We start from the raw sequence: 20,779 nt of genomic DNA, 5'->3' as shown, positions 1-20,779 counted from the left end.
ATAAAATTTTCAATCTATTTCGTATTTATCTTAACACTGAGACGAGTTTAATTTTTCATCCAATTTCAATCGCGTAATATTTATGTTTTTCAATTTTTTAATATCAATTTTTACTCGTGGAAGCTTCTTTTTTTTCTGTGCCCATTAATACACTTTTATTTCAGCTACTAATCTTTTGGACAAGTTTTTGTTACAGGGTACATAAACATTGAAGAATGAAATTGAAAATAGTAAATGGATTCAGACTTGATCGTTCTTAGGGAAATATTTCGTACAATTTTATTTATTGTCTAAGTTTCTGTTTCAGCGAAACATCGTGGGATTAACCAAAACACTAAGAAGAAAATATCTTTTCATATTTCTTTGTTTTGTATGAGTTGTATTTATTGGATATGAGTTTCTGTTTTAGAAAAACATCGTGGGATTGACGAAGACACCAAGAAGAAAATATTTCCTCGTATTTCTTCGTTTTATGTCGGTTATATTTGTTGCATATGAGTTCCTGTTTTAGAAAAACATCGTGGGATTGACGAAGAAGAAGAAAATATTTCCTCGTATTTCTTCGTTTCTACAAATTGCGTTAGATTATAAGTACAAATGTATATAGATTATAAGATAAAGAAGTGTTCCCCGGCGTTCTATTAAATATTACCGAAGCGTGTGTGCACATTTAAGTATGAATGATTACTATTAAGGTACATATTGGTATTCTAATATGCAAGGTCCGTATGGGCAGGTGCACATTCCAATTTTGTTTCTAAAAAACATGTGGTGGACTAGCTCACATGTATCAACATTTTGTTAGGTTTTCGATCTCTTCATCAGAGTTCGTACGTGCAGTTGCACATTCCAATTTCGTTTCCAGAAAACATGTGGTGGATTATCTCACATGTATTAACATTTTGTTAGGTTTTTCATCTCTTGACTGAGTAGTTCTTTTAAGAACTCACTCATTTCTAACTTTCCTGTAGCTTCTCTCTTAGATAGGTATTCGAATTCCTCGCCAAAGGTAGGGTGGTTGGGGCGAGGCTAGGGTGGGTCTCTTTACGCAGCAACCTCCGCGCGGTGAGACCTGGAGATTATTATTTACTATGCAATTAATATAATTATTAATTACATAGCAAATAATATGAGCTGATGGCTGCGTTCTTCTTATAGTTTCACATACCTTCTTCGCCCCAGTTTGCGATCTGATAACACCGATTTCGAGTCGCAAATACATTTTTACCGAGTTATTTTTTAAATAAACGATACATTACAATTCAAAATAAAAAAATAGAGGATTTGCGGCGTATTTATCAATGAGGTACGTTCTTACGTATTTTAATAATCTTGATATCTTTAAATGATCTTAATCGATTGGTTACTCCAATGAAATTAATCGATTGGTGCTCAATTCTGGACTGTACAGTTTTCATTTCGTTAAAAAATACTAAAATCTCTGTAATTTCAATTTCTGTCTCACTTGCACTTGCGTTTATTTCTAAATCTGTTGGTAACATTGCGAGTGACACGAAAATGGTAATGGGGCTCTAGAGCCCCAGAAAAATGGGACGAAAAAATACATTGGGTGAAAGGTCTCTCGTATACCTCGTCTGTGCTTTCATCTTACAACGTTATGTGACAGACTTCGACAAGCTTCCCATTGTTTGTTTATAATATTTATAATTTTGTATAGTAAACTATTACACATAATAAATATAAAAGAACTCTTCTAATAAAAAATACATGTCAAAAATTTTCATCCTTGCAAATACAAAAAAGTATATTTTTGTATTTCTCGAAATATTTTCGAAATAGTCCTTGAACGCAGAGTACGTTATGAAACTATACTTACAAAGCTGTTATTTTAATTCATCAAAGACAGACTTCTATTAAATTGTCTAGTTCATCATGTACATTGTCGACGCTATGGTATTTATTACGTTAGACAGATAACACAATTGAACTGAAATACGAACTTGATAGCATACGATTAAAAATCACACACATTACTGACTATTTGCTCATACACTAATTCAGTGAGTAGTTTCTCAACTAACCGACATCCATGAAAAGAGGACGCTGTGGTTATAGTTCCCAAGATCACCGTTCTGTAAACGAAATGGTCGCTCGAAAACCACTGGTTTTTTACCAGATCACCAACTTTCATAAGATACGTAGTCTATTCTATACCTTGTCTATGGTTCAACCTTTAAAATAACCACGGGAAGATTATTGGACCATATCTTTTCCTAGAGTTATAATAATCTAATGATTAACAACGTTTTAGCTAAATGCCCTAATATTTATGAACAGCAGTGCATAAATATACCTTATCAATTATAAATAATTATACTAGTATCTAGGACGAATTTTCTACAGTATAGCTATACTATAGACTTCACTAGAGAGCTATAAATTTTACTAGAGACCATTTAGTTACTAAATACGGATTATTTTACTGATCAATAAGTAGCGAGAATATATAGCAGCTGGCAGCCCTCTGGTGGAAACCGGGAAGCATCACTGCAAATTCGATATGTGATCGGAAATCTTTTAATACGCCATTTTAAAGTGCAGAGTCATCAGTGCGCAGTCTAACGAAAATTAACCGCCTGTCGAAGTTTAATATATTTATCAAAACAAACGACATTTGTTTAAAGGCACGAACATGTCGGGAGGAGCTCTTTTTGGAAATAATGTATCTCGCAGTTCTTCCAAAAATTTGGTAGAGTTTAAAGCTGGAAAAATGACCATGAAAGGAAAAATGGTTTATCCAGATACACGAAAAGGCCAGCTATTCGTTTATCAATCCGACGACTCATTGATGCATTTCTGTTGGAAAGATCGTAGGACAAATTTTGTTGAAGATGTAAGTTTCTCATTACCTTTACGTTTTTTTAAAATCTGAAAATAATTCAAAATTACGGTTATTGTTACATTTGTATATTCGTTTTAATTTTACATAGATTTGTATAAACTTCTTGTTTGGTTCTAGGATTTAATTATTTTTCCTGATGATTGCGAATTTAAACATGTTCCTCAATGCAAATCTGGAAGGGTATATCTTTTACGGTTCAAGTCATCAAACAAAAAATTTTTTGTTTGGCTTCAGGTAAAGTATATATTTTACTGTCGTATTATTTAAAATCATTGGTTGAGTAATATTTCACATAATCTGAATTGCAGAAAGTAGAAAATTATACAGGGTAATTCTGAAGAAGATAGTCTCCTTAACAAAGGTAGTTTAAATGATGAAACGAAATAATGAAACTATCTTAATATTATATATATGAGTATGGTTTTTCTAGTTCAAATTATGTGAAATATACAAATTCTTAAGATTTCGTAAAAATAATTTATTTAATTAATAGTTATATAAGCCCAATTTTCTTTATGAAATAGTTATATATTTATTACTTAACATTTTATTGTTTTATAGGATCTTAAAACAGACAAAGATGAAGAATATTGTAGAAAAATTAATGAAGTTCTTAATAACCCACCAACTCCTGGGTCACAAAGAAGTGGCAATACAAACCCAGAAGGAGATCTTCAAAATATATTAAATAATATGTCACAACAGCAATTGATGCAGTTGTTTGGTGGTGTAGGACAAATGGGTGGTCTAGGTAGTTTATTAGGTACAATGAATAGACCTCAAGGTGGACAGAGTACTAGTGCTTCTGCAACAACTGGACCTGCTCGAGCACTTATAAATCCGCGACTTCCTTCGTCTCATCGACATACTTCAAACCACCGACATCCACATCCTCGAATTACTATAAATCCTGTAGGACCTTCACCACAAACTGTGTCTTTACCAGCATCTACAAATGATACTCCTAAACCTAATGGTAAGTGAATTCATAATATAAATAATACACGGTAATTCATGTAAATCTTCATCTAGGAGACAACAAACAATCAACCAAAACACCAGCTCCGTCGACGTCTGGAGCAGCAAAAGGCACGAATAACAAAATACGACTTAGTGATCTTCAATCCTTCTTATCGAAAATTCCTACATCGACGGAATCAGAATCTGTTGTTCAGGTAATATCTTATATTCTTTAACTACCTATATTTTATATGCAATATTATTTTAAAATTTTCAGTTTATTGATATAAAACTGCTTTATTAAATATGTTATTGTAACTGACTTGACACAAGACTGATCCTAAAAATGTGAAAAGTTTTGTACCATTTGGCGACTCGCAAGCCGCCAGTTCGTCACCTCTAATATAACTCTTAAATTACGGCAGGAAAAATCGTTAATATCATAAAATTACACGTTACAAAATACTCATATAGATAATTAACATACACGTACTATGGAAATCATAGTGCAAGACAGTTCTTTTCCTTTTTATTGTCGAAATAATACTAGCTGTTAGAATTATTAAAACGAGCGCAGAAACATATTAAAGTCTACGAAGATGAACAATGCTGTTAATGATACATGTGTGACCACTGTGCATTGATTATCTTATATCTAACTAACGAAGTCTTAGATCGCAAAATGGTGTAGAATTTTTCGATTTATACTGGTATGAATTGATCCTGAGAAAATTTTCACATTTTCGTAAACACCCTGTATACCAACTATGAGAATATATTAATTAAAATTGAAATATTGCAATTATCTAAAATTATATTCTAATAAAATTCATGAAAAAAAGATTCATAAGAAGTGTATACAGCAACGAGTAACAGTTAAAAAAGAAGAAATATATTCAATTTGATTTATTTCTTATGAAAAATTACTTATTTAAATGAATTTTATTTTTTTCTATATATGAAGATATATTTTTGTATTATATCAATAGTAATAATAAAAATAAATTATAAATCGTAAATTACAATTTGCATTGCAAACTAATATTTTTTATACTAAAATGCAATATTCTTTTTTTTTATGGGTATAATGAAAAACAATTTGTATTTGATATTTTAATGCGATAAATCGTAATTATAAAAAAGCCCGATTACATTGTCATAATCATTTTGATAAGATAACAGGCTTTCCTTGTATAATTCTTTCTCAAGATTAACCTTACATCAAATGATACCTCAGCAGTCATATTATTATTTAAATTGAAGGAAAACGCAAAATAATATATATTTCATATGTAATTAAAGGTTATGAATATTATGCAATATTTTATTCGATGTACTAATTACTGAAATAAGCTATTTACCTTTGTTTTTTTTCCTTAATGTATCTTCTCTTGCAGTTATCATTATCAGGAATAGAATGGTATTCTTGATAGTGCACATGGAGTGACAGTCAAACTTGTGGAGATATGGAAGTTTTTCAACATTCTTAAACAACTGTGCATAAAAAATCATTCATTAAATCTTCTACACTAGAATTAAGGAAATTTTAATTGTTTGCAAAAAATAGTGTCATTATTTAACAAATATTGCACAGTCATTTGGATTTAATTTTTTTTAGTTAACTCTACATTGTGTCGTAATATTTAAAAAAATATCATGAATAACCATATAAGATATCATGTAAAATGTCAGTAACATATACTCATAATATCATTTAAGTTTCAAACTTCAGGTTCATAACATTGTATAAATGTTGTTTCTGTACTAAAATCAGTGATATCATCAGTAATTGAACCATAGTATACATTCACAAAGTAATATAATAAAATCAAAGGATATAGGCATGGTGTTTTCATTATTTAACATTGATTTCTGCTCGAACTTTTCCTGGCTGTCGGAGACTCTGGCTCTGCTGAGCAGTTGGGGAAGTTTCTCTGGGATTATTTGTTGTTTTCGGCCACCTACAGCACAGCTTATTGTCCGGCAGAGGGGCGTAGCAACTGAGCTGACCAATGCCATCCCTGCGGCGATCTCCGCATCGGAAAGTTTGGAGCGTGCAATGAGCCCACACTTACCACCAGGGGACCACCTGTGTACCACGCTATTGTCTCCCCAGTTCTCCCAGGCGCTATCAATGTTCTGGTCTGCTTTGCAGTCAGGCCAGGCGGGACCTGTCGTCCGTCAATTTGGCTTGGGACCTGACGCGATTGATGCTGCTACCAGTGGAAATATTGAAGAATTCGTCACTGCTCTTGAATCTGAAGCTCAGACTGGCCAAGAACAGACACAGCAAGGACAAGAAGACAATAGTACGAAACAAGCTTCACCAACATCTAGTCCTGATAAGAAAGACGACGACAAAGGAATGGCTTCAGATTAAGAACAAAATTTTATGCGTCTGATTTCATCTATATTTTCATTTAGAAGGTATGCAACATGTATTACATTATAATCACGTATGTGTAATAAATACTTCCTTGAAGAATAATGTACTTTATTACAATTAAAAAATATTTTAAATTGTCCTTTGAAATGTAAATATAAAAAATTACTTAGGCATAAAATATTTCTAAATTTATACAATAATAAAGAGTAATCCTTTAGTTGTGACATACTCCAACTGAAAAACAACCACTGTGTGCAACAATGCCATAAGTGGAATAAGAAGCACCAATAAAAATTATATCCAGGACCGCAATGATAATTTATGCACTCCATGCATGGTGCCCAATGACAAAGGAAATATGAATGAGACTAAATGTGACATTTATAACAAAAGTGTACTTAACACGCATTATTTATAATAAATATTGCAGTGATATCTCAATTCATGATATGTACCACGTTTGATACAAACAATACATATGTGCACATAAATATTTCTAACTCCTATAGTATGTATCATTACATTAATAATTGTATTATATTATAAATATTAATATAGTTTATTTGGTTAAATTCACAAAAATACTATATTTCTATTGCAAAACTGTAATTCGGATCCTTTTCCACAAAGCTGCGACGTGGTTCGTAAAATTCGACTTGGAAAAAACGTCGTTATTATAAAACGTGTCTATTAGTTTATGCGGTTTCATTTTTTCCATATGCAAGCTTTTAACAATAATGTATTCTATGTTTATTGGAGTAATAATGTATTATAAAGATTAAATTCTATATATAGAGAAATCAGTAATTATGACGCTTAAATAACGCCATGTAGGGTAATGTTATCAGATGGTAGGCCGTTCCGCCATTGTCGCAGAAGCTCATGCGCTAGGGCTGTGCATTAGTATGCGTAAGTGGAGGGGCAGTTCCCTCTAGACACTAGTCTGCCATCTGGTAACACTGGAGCAGGTCTTTGCGGATCATTGGAACGTTAGAAGCAGAAACTGTAACAATTAAAAAGATCCAAGGGGTAGGGCTTGCTGAGTGCATAATTATTGTAATATACAGTAAGTAATTCGAAATAAATATACTTATTAAATGTATTTCTAATACCGTTCAGTTGAGAACTATTGTTATGTACTCTGAAAGATTCTACAATACTAAGGAAACGTTTAATTACAAATTCTGAAGTATCAGATATGTTATTTTTTTAGACGCTGTTTAATATTTACAGGTTCACTGCCAAAGAACAACTACTAATGTACTCTATGGACAACCATGTGCCATGCATTCTCACTGGCTTTATCTTTTACAGTTTTGGCTTGAAATGGTGCTATGATTATGCTAAGTATTGGGTATCCTTGAGACCCAGAGATGATTCAAATGCAACAAAAGGTTTAATGTTTATAGAGAAATGTGAAAAATTGTTGAATAGACACCCAATAGAGGGAAGCTTGAAATTGATAGCAACTGCAGTAGGTCTAGCTAGTACAATAACCGGTGGTCTGCAACAAGCTGGTACAGTGTCTCCAAAAGTTGTATTAGCTACGATTTATCTCTTTTTTGCATTCTCTGGTCTTGTTGATGTTTTGAATTTTTATTTTCCACACAATGTAAGCGAAGGATTAGTTAAGCTGGCACTTGGCCAAAGTTTTTTCATAGAAGGATTCCTTTTCTTATGGGGAAGTGTAGGGAGCAATGCGATAGTCAATTTAATTTTAGCATTCATAGTATGGACAACATCTCTAGCCATTATTTTGGAACTTGTTTGGCCTGAATTAAAACTTTTAAGAGCCTGTACAACGTTACTCCATGGTGGTTGGATAGCACATATGGTACGTGTATATCATGCAGTGCCACTTTTACCAGAAGGTGTTGCTCTTGTATTTTCTTGGCATGTTGCTGCTGCATCAGCTGTAACATTGTGCGTAGTAGCTATAACAAGAAGCTGTGCTCCTAGACTTATAATGGATGAACCACCAGAAATTCCAATTTATGACTATTATCAAGCATCAGACCATAGAATGTAAACTTTTGAAAGAAATTGGTAAACACAATTTAATTTTGTGCACGTATAAAATTTATGCATTATGCATAAAAATAATATTTTTAGAGTAGTATATTATAGATATTGTAGTGCCAGATAATGAGAAAGCAAAAACCAAATTCAAGTTTTACATGATATCAGTATTTTTTTACTTAATATTTATAACAATGCTTCGTTTTGTAATACAACGAATAACTCTATTTTATACGGCTCTAATTATACAGTCATGATAGTGTAAGCAGTTTTGTACTACCCTGGTATTGTAGGTAAAATACTCATTAGGACTTAAGAGGTGCCTTATGATATTATTGCTCACTTATTTATTAATAGAAGAACGTAAACCTTCATCTTTTGTAATAAGTATTTCTACTTCACCGCAAACCCATGTGCCAAGAGAATCCATGTAATTATACAATGTATATAAATCATTTTATTAAACATATTTGTAATTCATTCGAGCTTATTATTTCATTAACGTATGTTTTTATCGGCTTTAAGTTAATTTTCATGATTAAATAATCTGGAAATAAATTGCTAATTGTTGTTGAGCGCGGAGTCGACCACTCCTTCGATTCGCGCTCAAGATGAGGTTCATGGTAGGGAAACATTCTTTTTCAATCCTGACATCTACGTGCCAGCACACAGCCCTACCATAGGCCTCCCTAATTGCTTGCTTTGTTTATGTCAGCCTACATAGGTCGCAAAGTAAAAATGTCTGGGCAGTCGAGATTCCAAATCGTATGCCGTTGACGTGAAGTTCGGATTTCAGTTCAAGAGCCAGAAGGCAAATGTTAGCCTTTCTCTCTCGACTCCCACGAAACGGTCTGAAATTACTTCGGGCAGCTTCGGAGAATCGAGAAAGAGGGCATGCGTCAATTTGCCTTTGTCGACTTTCCGAAACTCTACGAGCTCACATACGCGTGATCTGGCATAATGTGAGAAAGCACCTTCGGTGCACTTCTGGCACCTTTGGTTTCATGTTGATTTTATGATTACGATTTTCATATAGAACATTACTAGATACTAGTTTCAAAATTCGTTATAGTACCAACCTTGACAACGTATGCACCATTCTTGGAAAATTGGAACTTAAATAACTGATCGTAACCTAACTCAAATTATAAATAGTGTTATCATTTTTGTCAATAATAACAGTGTCTCCAAAGTTGGGTTAGGTTTTCAAAAACAGTATACGATATGATAACTACACTACAATATAGTTGTTTAACTAAATTTTATCTATTATTATTGTGCAATGTAGTATATATAGAATTATCAATAATGTTTTAATACTAATAAATTATTTATTGTCTTGCATAAAGCATAGACATGTGGAAAATAATGAATTTATAATTAATTTAAAAATTAAAATTCTACTTAAGAGACAAATTTACTTTTAATTAAATAAAAAAAAGATAAAATGGAAACAACAATCACAGAATCTATGGAGGAGAGTCCTGAAAAGATTCATATTAGTCTTCCAGTGCAAGTAGTACGAGTACCAGTAAAACACACAAATCTTGGAATAAGAAGTCATGCCATGTAAGAAAGTGAAACAAACTAAATATTTTTTAAAACATTAAAAACAATTTATATTTCAGGGATATGAGTACAATGGTAGAACTTACTTCCTTTAGCACACTTGGGAAAATACAGCCCTTTTTAGTTACAATAACAACTACTGCAGCTTTGTTGGTAGATTTACATTGTCATTTAACAGACAAAGAAGTTTGTGGCTACCTAGGTGGTCATTGGGATATTAATTCACACAGTAAATATCTATAAAAATTAATGCAGATAATAAGAACAATAGAAACAAAAATTGTTTCTTTTTTTAATTGTAGATTTATCCATAACAACTGCCTTTCCATGCCGATATTCTGGCAAAGACAAATCAGCTGCAGCTGCAGTTGAAGCTGAAATTGCAAGAGCTATGGAATGGAAGCGTGTGACTTTAGTTGGATGGTATCATTCTCATCCTACATCACATGCTTCTCCTTCACTTCGGGATGTTGATTCTCAATTAGATTATCAGATTAAAATGAAGGGGCCTAGTGACAATGGATATACACCATGTGTGGGATTAATATGTTGTAAGTTTTTTATGTTTTATTTGTTCTATTAAATGCAATTTTGTAACTAATATTTGCATAAATCAAAGGGCAATACCATTGCTTTTAGCTCCATACAACACTGATGGCAGCTGTTATGAGTCAAATTTTAATGTTTTTTGGTCTTTACCGCCGCCTGAAAATCGGCCTCATGAATATCCAAGACCAATGCTATTAAGTTATACTTTATCCCAAGAGCATTTCCTTTCTCAAGATACATTAGAAGAAATTGTAAGTATATACAGTAGTGCCCACTTAAATGTCCGCGATTATCTCCGTTAATTAGAATTAAAAGCTAAGCGGCTTCGAACATCGAGCGTGTCGAGCGTAACTTGATGCCGGTCGTTATCGATACATTGTATATATGGTTTCGGGTGCCAGCTATTGTATCTCACTCGCACTTATTCTCTTTCCTTATCTCCATTGAATTCTGAGATAACTCTGTCCACTTAAGTGACCGCGGCCGATCCCGAACGCGGGCACTTAAGTAGGCACTACTGTATTTGTATTAAATTAATAATTCATAACATCATTTAATTGGGTATTACATATTTTTCATTATAGAGAAGGTGTATAGAGTATTATAGAAGCGAAGGAGGTATTAATTTTACTGCCAATTTTAACAACAATACAACTTATCTTGAACGTTTAAGGGTAAATATACAAGAAATAATGTAGACGTTACGCAATTAATACTAAAATATTTATGTTATGTTAACAGTGTTCCCTCGCGTCCAAATTACCTGGACGTAATAGATCAAATGGATCTTATTGGGATGTAATTAGAGAAATGATTTGTCCTGGTTCTGAAGACGGAACATCTGATTTTCTTGCTATGAAATTTCCATTAGTACCTGTTTCAGAACCATTAATTCCTTCTGTCCCACCAGGAGTTGGTCTGACACCTAACAATGCAACAGTCTTCCTTACTCCTGTAAACTTTAAACCTGATAATGCCATAATTACTCCCACATCAAAACCTTTTGTGATGCAGCCATCTACTTCTAGAGATAGTATTAAAAAAGATAATATTATAGCCACAGATACTGCATCCATCACACAGATAAAAGATAGTAACTCTGCAACATCTAAACAACACATATCACCTTCAGAAGTGATACCTAGCTTTCAATCCGGAGAACTCACAGTTTCCTTAAAAAATACAAAATGTGACTATGATTTCCCTCCAGCTGATTTTTCAAAACTTCCCAATCCTCTCGGAACAGACACCGGTGTTAATAAATCGCGTTCGTCTACGACACCCGACTTTCCTTTAGCTGATATAACGCAACAAATCTCGAAATTTTCAGATTTGTCAAAGTTAGCAAATTTTTCTACATCGGATTTAGCAAAACTTTCGGGATTTTCAATTGCGGACTTTACAAGGACATCGTCGCCTTCGCCATCTACTTATATGCGTAATATCGCGAATTTGTTTGGCTCGATTGGCAAAATTTCTCCCGCGAGAGATATCGAAGGGAACGAACGTAAACCAAGTGATTTTGCTATGGTTGATCCAATTCAATCGCCCTTCAAAGGAACTACCGGGTCTTCAGAAGCTTGTAGAAACTTTTCTGTAGCTCCTGAAGATTATTCAACCGAACGAAAAAAAATAGAAGTTCAAAATGATATCAAATTAAATCGATCAAACGAGTATCAAGGAACCGAAGATTTGACAATCTCTAATGTTAAATCCGACTTTGGCGGAATGTTGGATATGACGACGTTGCATAAGAAGCAACAACAATCACAACCTAGCGATATTAGTGATTCGTTAAATTTATCTAAGGACCGTTAGTAGACTCGCTACATTAATCAGTATTTTGCAATTGAGATTATTTCTATACCTTTATATCATGTATTGTACGTTTGAAATTAACTGTCTGTATAAACGTATTTAATGTGATTTGTATGTACACTTATGCCTAATATTAATCGCATAATATTTGAACGCATATTATGTTGTTTTTTGTAATTGGAAAAATCCAAATTGATAATTTTTACACTTATTATGCTTAATAAACAAATGTTTTTTAATACCCATTTCCATTTATCTATAGAAATATAAATATACAACTTATGCGTCATGTGTAATTTACGTATGTACCTACATAGTTGCAAAAGACGTTGCGTCATTTTCTTAAAATTGACGAGTACACATATATTTTTTAATCTTGAATCAGTTGAATCTTGAATCGTAGTAGATCGGCAGATCGTCAAATCAGTTGGGCGGGATTAAGCAAGTTATATTTCTAATCATTCTTGATTGACGAAAAGCAAGACAAATATAATTTCAATAAATTCCTGATTTTAATAATCTTCATATTCTTATTCGTATAGGTGTTTTCAAAAGTGTCTAAACAAAAGTATACTATACTAGTTAGGTTATTTAAGGTTAGAACATGCCAAATTGTAGAACTAATGAATGGTTTGGATGAATCTGTGTTTTCATAAGATTAATATGTTTCGTCCGACGAGAAACTTTTTATTAACTTTAGTTCGCGTCAAAGAATGTCGTGCTGTACACGTTAGTTGTCAACATTTATTAGAAGCTACAGAATATGAATGTAAGCATTATATATTGCAATTAATAGAATTGCATTGTTTTTTATATGTAAATGAATCCTTTCATTGTAGCTGTTATTACGGATGAATACAAAAGGGGACCTACAGAAGGTAGATCCCTTTATTTAGATGCTCAAGCAACTACATCCATGGTATGTGAAAAATAATAAATCAGACTTTATGATTAAAAATTAAATTTTCTGTACTTCCTACATAGGATCCACGAGTATTAGATAAAATGATGCCTTATTTTACATCATGTTATGGGAATCCACATTCCAGAACACATATGTATGGATGGGAAACAGAAGCTGCTGTTGAAGTTGCTCGTAATGTTAGTCATACATGATTCTGTTATGTTATATCAAATAATATGAACTGTGATTTAAAATGACATTAATCTGATGTTTCATCTCCAATAGCAAGTGGCAAATTTAATTGGTGCAGATAAGAAGGAAATTATATTTACCTCTGGTGCAACAGAATGTAATAACATAGCTGTAAAAGGTGTAGCAAGATTTTATAAAGGCAAAAAAAATCATATTGTGACAACACAGACAGTATGTTAACTACATTTGAATATTGTTTGAATGTTGTATGTTACTTTAACTTTTTTATAGACTTCTATATAATTATGTTGATATAGGAGCACAAATGTGTATTAGATTCCTGTAGAGCTTTACAGGCAGAAGGATTTGAGGTAACATATATTCCAGTAAAATCAAATGGTCTTATTGATCTCAGTCAATTAGAAGATGCAATTAAACCCACAACATCCCTTGTATCTATAATGATGGTAAATAATGAAATAGGTGTAAAACAGCCAATTGCAGAGATTGGTGCTATTTGCAGGTAAAAAGTGGCATATTATAGATTAATATTTAGAAAACAACTTTTATATGCAGTGGATTCCTTTTATAGGAAAAAGAAGGTTTTTTTCCATACAGATGCAGCACAAGCTATTGGAAAAATTCCAATTGATGTTAATGCTATGAACATTGATTTACTATCTATTAGTGGTCATAAAATATATGGTCCAAAAGGTAATTTCTGAAGTTACATATACAGTAGTGCCCACTTAAGTGACCGCATTTTTGCCCACTTAAATATCCGCGGTTATCTCCGTTAATTAGAATTAAAAGCTAAGCGGCTTCGAACATCGAGCGTGTCGAGCGTAACTTGACGCCGGTCGTTATCGATATATTGTATATATGGTTTCGGGTATCAGCTACTGTATCTCACTCGCACTTATTCTCTTTCCTTATCTCCGTTGAATTCTGAGAAGTAATTATGCCTACATAAATGACCGCGGCCGGTCCCGAGCGTGGTCATTTAAGTGGGCTCTACTATAGTTTTTTATTATTTTTGTAGTTATGTAATTATAGTCTATTTAATACTAAGGAATTGGAGCTTTGTATGTGAGAAGAAGACCTAGAGTACGCGTGGAAGCAATTCAAAGTGGAGGTGGTCAAGAACGAGGTATGAGAAGCGGTACTGTTCCAGCACCATTAGCAGTAGGTCTGGGGGCAGCTTGTGAATTAGCACAAACAGAAATGGAGGTAATTTTAATTGAAAACTATTCGTATTTTAAGGTATGCTAGTTTTTTAATAAATTTTGTATATTTCTTAGTACGATCACAAATATATCGCATCACTAGCTAATCACTTGGTAGAAAAAATAATGTCAAATTTACCACATGTTATACGTAATGGAGATACAGTTTCTTGGTATCCCGGATGTGTGAATTTATCTTTTGCATACGTAGAAGGTGAATCTTTGTTAATGGCACTAAAAGAAGTTGCTTTGAGTAGTGGTTCTGCTTGTACTAGTGCAAGTTTGGAACCTAGTTATGTATTGAGAGCAATTGGAGCATCAGAAGATCTGGCACATTCCAGTATTAGGTGAGTTATATTTGTTAAACAGCATTAAATAATGTATTAATAATTATTTTATTTATTTGTGTAGATTTGGTATTGGTCGTTTCACGACGTTTGAAGAAATTGATTTCACTGCGGAAAATACGATTCGGCACGTTAAAAGACTTCGGGAAATGAGGTATGACTTACTAAGTTACATATAAATATTTATTTAATGCGAAAACATGATTATCTTATTTTAATTTCATTTATGTATATTCGACCACGAATGTCAAAAGTATAATAGTCATAATAAGCGGAGGGAACAGATTCAATGTCGGACGTTTTTCATGATTCAATATTGAGTATATAGAGTTAGATATTAATTAATACTTAATAATAATGCTTATCTGAATTGCTTCTTTTACAGCCCATTATGGGAAATGGTTGAAGAAGGAATTGACCTGAAGACTATCAAATGGACTCAGCACTAGTGGCTTTTAACCACATAGCTTTCACTATCTAATTATATAGATAGCATGGATTAAATGTACAATGATATTGACCGTAAGTTGCAAGAAATAGATAAAGCCTAATTAAGTAAAATATTTCGTAATGTGTAATAAATTTTTATTTAAAATTTTTTACTTCCGAAAATTCTAGGTTTTATGATGATTGTATATAAATTTTGTGTTGATATTCCCTTTCTTCTCCTGTCTTTAATTTCATAATGCTTTTCCTCATAGAAAAGACATTCATGATAGTTACTTAATATGTAAAAGATACTTGTACTCCTCACACTTTATTGCTGTGTGTTGAGTTTGTCAGGTTATAAAAACGTGTCATGAGTATATATTTGCCAAAGTTCATGTTTAGCACAAACACGATGGATCAGCAGCTTCATCGATGTATGAAATTTTAAATCTGTCTTTGTCCATTTCATGCAATTCCATGCGTGATCTGTTAGCTTCAACTAGATGTTGAGCTATGTCTTCAAACATTTCATGTATTCCTTCCCCAGTTTTACATGATGTTTTGTAGGTACCAGAGATTAAATTGTGGCACTGTTCACTGCAACAAGTATTATTATTTATTAATATATAACAGATTATTAGGGGTGTGCGAGAACCCGAAATATCGGGTCGGGTCAGGAACATGAAATTTTTTCGGGATCGGGACGGGTACCCCATAGTTTCGAGATTCTCGAATTTTCGGAATTCACAGTCGCACGATTGTTTACATCAGGTCACATGATTCTTAGAATCCGTGTTTCCAATAACTTTACGAAAACTGGCAGAAGAAATTGAAAGAATATTATCCATCACGAATTCTTTAAAAGAGTCTCCAAAATTTTCGGAAGATCCGATTCTGTCGGGAATCTCGAAATATTTGAGAGGTCGACTCGACCTCTTCCTGATTTGCTCCGACCATCGAATTCCCGATATTTTCGGGATCTCACACACCCCTACAGATTATATATTGTATTAAAGCGGTTAAATCATCACAAACTTTACCAAAACTGTTCCATTTCTGCATCTGTAACTTGTGGAGCTACGCTTTCTATGTCACTTTTATTCCCACAAAGAAATATTTTTGCATTTTCAGCATATGTTACAATATCCAGCAAATGCTGAGATAAAAGGTGGAAAGACGTTGAATTGTCTAATGCAAACACTAAAATAGCAGCCTCTGCAAACTTGTAATAGCTGGATGTTACAGATGCAACTCTTTCCATACCACCAGTGTCCCATAATTGTAACTGAAAAATAAAGTCAAGCAAAATGTTCAATTTCAATAAAAGCTACCACGAATTGGTCATATGTTTGAAATAAATTAAGTTTTAGCATATAGCAATCTCCCAATCGCTTATTGTTTATTTACAGAAAATGAAAACGCCAATCTCATTTCAAGGATTGTCAACATATATATATAGATACATTACCCGTATTCGTCTGTCTTCGACGACATACTCTTTGTCGATATTATCGAGACCGAGTGTCGATTTCCGATCGTTGCTTGATACAAAAGTATTGTTCGCGAAACGCCTGAATATAGACGTTTTTCCCACACCGTATTCTCCGCACAGAATAACTTTCTGTTCAGTTACTTTAACAGTAGCCATGTTCAGCTTATGTCACTTCACCGGTTATACAGAAATAGAAAAGCAACATCAATAACAACAAATCATCGTACTTAGATATATCTTCTACGATGATGTGAACATTTTTTTTAAGGGTTGTTTGCCCCTACATAGTCACTAATACAAGTGCAATGACACTCGTGACAGTGGAAACATTATACCAGTAACGGACCACAAGTATCTCTACTGTAGAACACCTATTCACATCGATAACGTGGAATAGAGTTTCTATAATAAACCTGTGTGCACGTTTCGCGAGTAATATTAAATTATTATAATGCGCTTCTAATATAATTCAAATTGAATTTTATTGTAGTAGCTACCATTACTATGTAGTACTACTATTGTATCAATCATTGCTTTAATTCTTAAATTTAATAAGGATTATGAATTTCGTTAAATTCGGTTATGGTTGTATTTAACTTTTAAACGATTATAGCAGACGTTGATTATAAAATGATTAAATGTTTAATTGTTTCTGTGTCAAGTCAACGATGCAAATTCCAAAAAAGTGATTTGCGTACGAATTTGTATCGCTTTTTGTAAAACGGTTTGTTTAGTTTGAGTGTGTATAGTGACGAATTTATTTTTAATCATTTCATATAACTGATCAAATCAATTTCGTCTAAAAACAGGATAAAGTTTTCGATAAAGTATCGAATTGATTTTAAATCGATGGTCCAATAATGTTACACTTTAAAAGTTGTACCGTCCGGTGGCGTCATCTGCATCGAAATACTCACACGCGCAAGATGGTATATGTGTTCAACCCTCAGCTGTTTAGACTTTTCGTTTGACGTCCGTTTATTTCAATGTTGGCGCGTATTGTTAACACGATTGTTTCTGAGTCGTTTTTTTCGTCGAGAAAATAACGAATTCTCGTCATGGTACTGAACGAGGTGGAAAAATTCCTTCACAAGCTAGAGAAAGCTGAATTGGAGGTAAGTGTGTTGTCCAAGCATTCGCGAATATAGGTTATGCCGACTATATTGCGATAGTAATGATATTGCGTTATAAATAAATCCGTCGAAAGTGCATTTATACAATACTTTTTTCAGGCTCCTGGCGGAGTTGCACGGACTCAGACGTATGCTCAATTATTAGCTGTATATCTGTATCAGAATGATTTGTAAGTACAAAAATATGATACCTATTTCTATTCAGTTTTTGTCGTCTGAGCAACTGTTACATTGAAACGAATAAGTCTTTAACAAATAAATTTACTAACAAATTATTATACGAGTTTGCGATACGTTGTATTTATGTTATTTTTACAATAAAATAATCATTTGTGTATCTCGTGTCGACGCCATTTGTTAATTCGACATCGATACTTACAAAAGTAGTGCGAAATTTTTTACTAATAAGTGTTTATGAACAATTACATATATAATTTCTTATTTGTCACTTAAGTATTTTACATATTATTTTTGTCGTTTTCGTTTAATTGTACTTAACAAGTCGTTTTTCCTTGTACCTCGATCGAATGGCGGGAAATTTAAAAATTTAACCTAATCGTATCAATCTTATCACGTTTTTTCTTTATTCTTTGGTTCGTATTTTGTTAGAGAAGCGTTCGATTCATGACGAATCATCGATTTTATGGTTTAAATTGTGTGTTTACCCTTTTTTCCTGGCGCAAACAATTTTTATCGTGCAGTTGTGCGTCTATTGCTCCAGGCCGTTTATTTACGGTTAAGTTGCATGCTGTTTTTTGTCGCATTTACGTATGCCACATAATTTATTGCAAGCTTCATCGGTCACGCCATTATATTTATTGCACCACGCTCTTCGTTATATTTTAATTTATTGCTAATTAATGCCATCGTTATACGTTCAAGTTTATGGGTTGACGAAACGAAAACGTTTTATGTTCTACCTTTTACTTTGATTTTTCATTTTATCGGTATATTGAAAAGGCTATAAACTGAGATTGAGACAAATGCTCGATTTTGTTCTGTTCAAATGCAAATGTGATTTTTAAACAAATTGAATTGTATACAAATTAGTCAGTTATTTGTCGTTCGAATACTTTCTGAAAGATGTGTTTTCCACTCCTGTTTACGGCACGCATTTCGTTTTTAAAAAAATACCCGCCCGATCAAAGTTTCGATCCGTGTTTATTTGATCGAAAACTCGGCGTCGCAGATGCAACGCTAAGTACCTATGGAAGCGGATACCTGCAAACCTGAAAACCAGAAGTACGGAACTCAAGCAAATATGGGTGGTGGGACAGCGAATGTGGCAACGAGACTGGCGTGCGGTTCATGCTGCCCTCAACGTAGAATGGAGCAAAGATGTTTCCGATATTATGGCTGCTTTGAAAGGTATGTGTGTCGCGTAATGTACAGCGCGCCCCAAAAGAATGCAATAGAATCCGAATGGATTTCTCAAGTTCGAGCTGAAAAGGAATCCTCTTAGCAAAACGATTCGAAATTGTGCAACAAAGTATCATAGCAATGGACGTTTATTGTTGAAATTAACTGTAGCAACTTCTTCATAAAAACGTTCAGAGTTGGGCATTAGAAGTAATAAAAATGAAAGAATAACATTTACTGAAAGGCTAAGTATTTTATAAAATTTTTGCTATTTATTATTATACATATTATCACGTCCAGTTTAATACTATTTTCATAAACAGTTTAAGGTATTCAGGGAATTAAATGACTAATTTAAATGTATTTACAGAGAAGATCCTTAGTCGCTGGAGTATTTACCATTTTAAATGGAGCATGCCCAACTCTGTTGAAGTTTAAAGAAGAAGGAACGGTATGGACCGAATCGTTATTTGCGTCTAACTTTTGGTGGTTCTTTCAGATAACGTTCGCGAAAGAGCAATGGTCTTGATATCCAAGGCGTATTCGTCGTTGGATATAAACGTGTTCGCGTCGATGACGGGATTGGCATTGGAAGAGGCGCGTCAAATGGCCACCGAAAGAGGCTGGACCGTCGATGGGACGATGGTGCAGCCGTGCAAGATTGAGAAAGAAGAGTGTAACCGCGTCAACGAGGTCTGCCTTACAGAGGATCAGCTGCACAAACTCACGCAATTCGTGTCCTTCTTGGAGAACTGAACGATCCAGCCAGCCCGCGGGCCGTCAGTGACGAAGCACGCATCACGAAGACCCAATCGACAGTACTTTAAACATAGTTTTACCTCGTAATCGTATTATATAAAGGAGGAAGTGTGCCTCAAAGGAAGCACCTGTGTCCCTATCCTAAGTATACCTACGGTCTGCCTACGCGTTCTGCCCGTTCGACTGGAAGATTCATTCGATGAAACTCGCTGTAAGCGTGGAGTCAACAACTCGATTAATCAATAATCGAGTGCCGCGTACGAGAAAAGGTGGACTGGCATTTTCTAGAAGAGCCATCTTTGAGAGCAATCGTCCACGCACGAAGTTACGGATTCTGGACTAGTTATGTCTGACTCATCGGTGTTGATCTTAGCATTAAACTGCTGGAACGAATTATTCTATTGTACAAAATAATAATTACGGACGCGAATCACTACCGTCCTGATACAGCGCTCCACATGCAAAACGATGCCTTGTCATTCGATGCTTACCCCCATTTGGTTTTCGTTTCCTTCCGCGCTCACTCTTCCCGGGCTGGGAGACACAATTTTTTAAATTTCATCGAGACTGCAATTGTTCCCGTCGATGGCGCTCGGCGTGCCACCGAAGCCTTTTGGGTTTCTGAATTCGAGAACCGATTGCGCAACAACCGAGCTCTCCGAGACTGATAAAGTCACGGTAGCAAGGGGAAAGGGTGATCTCGAAACGAGTGGCTTCGATCGCGCGTGAAAGCAAGCGGGTGTTGTATCGTGCTCGGCGGGGCCGGTTGAAAAA

General features: G+C 34.0%; 6 protein-coding genes across 7 annotated transcripts; 5 read left to right on the top strand and 1 right to left on the bottom strand.

The window, feature by feature from the left end:
• Nucleotides 1-2,537: 2,537 nt before the first annotated feature.
• Nucleotides 2,538-6,687, top strand: Rpn13 (regulatory particle non-ATPase 13). 2 transcript variants are annotated; one of them, XM_076775885.1, is made up of 6 exons: nt 2,538-2,854; nt 2,981-3,097; nt 3,425-3,839; nt 3,896-4,038; nt 5,811-6,250; nt 6,428-6,687. In XM_076775885.1, exons 1-5 carry the CDS (start codon nt 2,654-2,656, stop codon nt 6,201-6,203), a joined length of 1,269 nt encoding a protein of 422 aa, XP_076632000.1. In that variant the 5' UTR covers nt 2,538-2,653; the 3' UTR covers nt 6,204-6,250; nt 6,428-6,687. The 2 variants fall into 2 exon arrangements, with proteins under 2 accessions (XP_076632000.1, XP_076632001.1); XM_076775886.1 differs by having other exon boundaries at nt 2,540-2,854; nt 5,979-6,250.
• Nucleotides 6,688-7,129: 442 nt separating this feature from the next.
• Nucleotides 7,130-8,708, top strand: LOC143347049 (transmembrane protein 45B). Its single transcript, XM_076775887.1, has 2 exons — nt 7,130-7,275; nt 7,443-8,708. Exon 2 carries the CDS (start codon nt 7,468-7,470, stop codon nt 8,236-8,238), a length of 771 nt encoding a protein of 256 aa, XP_076632002.1. The 5' UTR covers nt 7,130-7,275; nt 7,443-7,467; the 3' UTR covers nt 8,239-8,708.
• Nucleotides 8,709-8,855: 147 nt separating this feature from the next.
• Nucleotides 8,856-12,405, top strand: LOC143347046 (uncharacterized). Its single transcript, XM_076775883.1, has 6 exons — nt 8,856-9,797; nt 9,857-10,026; nt 10,100-10,348; nt 10,437-10,597; nt 10,931-11,020; nt 11,088-12,405. The coding sequence occupies exons 1-6, from the start codon at nt 9,676-9,678 to the stop codon at nt 12,162-12,164; spliced, it is 1,869 nt and encodes a 622-aa protein (XP_076631998.1). The 5' UTR covers nt 8,856-9,675; the 3' UTR covers nt 12,165-12,405.
• A 133-nt stretch (nt 12,406-12,538) lies between these two features.
• On the top strand, nt 12,539-15,359 carry Nfs1 (Nfs1 cysteine desulfurase). Its single transcript, XM_076775884.1, has 10 exons — nt 12,539-12,933; nt 13,004-13,083; nt 13,149-13,265; nt 13,354-13,491; nt 13,578-13,783; nt 13,853-13,974; nt 14,333-14,490; nt 14,562-14,833; nt 14,898-14,987; nt 15,219-15,359. Exons 1-10 carry the CDS (start codon nt 12,792-12,794, stop codon nt 15,280-15,282), a joined length of 1,389 nt encoding a protein of 462 aa, XP_076631999.1. The 5' UTR covers nt 12,539-12,791; the 3' UTR covers nt 15,283-15,359.
• Nucleotides 14,999-17,126, bottom strand: Rabx6 (RAS oncogene family member RabX6). The gene is made up of 3 exons (XM_076775888.1): nt 16,731-17,126; nt 16,303-16,547; nt 14,999-15,859 (listed from the first exon to the last, which is right to left on the bottom strand). Exons 1-3 carry the CDS (start codon nt 16,908-16,910, stop codon nt 15,661-15,663), a joined length of 624 nt encoding a protein of 207 aa, XP_076632003.1. The 5' UTR covers nt 16,911-17,126; the 3' UTR covers nt 14,999-15,660.
• A 528-nt stretch (nt 17,127-17,654) lies between these two features.
• On the top strand, nt 17,655-20,471 carry Csn8 (COP9 signalosome subunit 8). Its single transcript, XM_076775889.1, has 4 exons — nt 17,655-17,869; nt 17,987-18,057; nt 19,077-19,255; nt 19,746-20,471. Exons 1-4 carry the CDS (start codon nt 17,813-17,815, stop codon nt 20,000-20,002), a joined length of 564 nt encoding a protein of 187 aa, XP_076632004.1. The 5' UTR covers nt 17,655-17,812; the 3' UTR covers nt 20,003-20,471.
• The last annotated feature ends 308 nt before the right edge of the window (nt 20,472-20,779 follow it).

The sequence above is a fragment of the Colletes latitarsis genome, chromosome 10, assembly GCF_051014445.1.
Source record: "Colletes latitarsis isolate SP2378_abdomen chromosome 10, iyColLati1, whole genome shotgun sequence".
In the NCBI taxonomy this organism is placed as follows: domain Eukaryota; kingdom Metazoa; phylum Arthropoda; class Insecta; order Hymenoptera; family Colletidae; genus Colletes; species Colletes latitarsis.
Note: the sequence above shows the minus strand (reverse complement) of the source record. Positions and strands in the feature narration are given on the sequence as shown.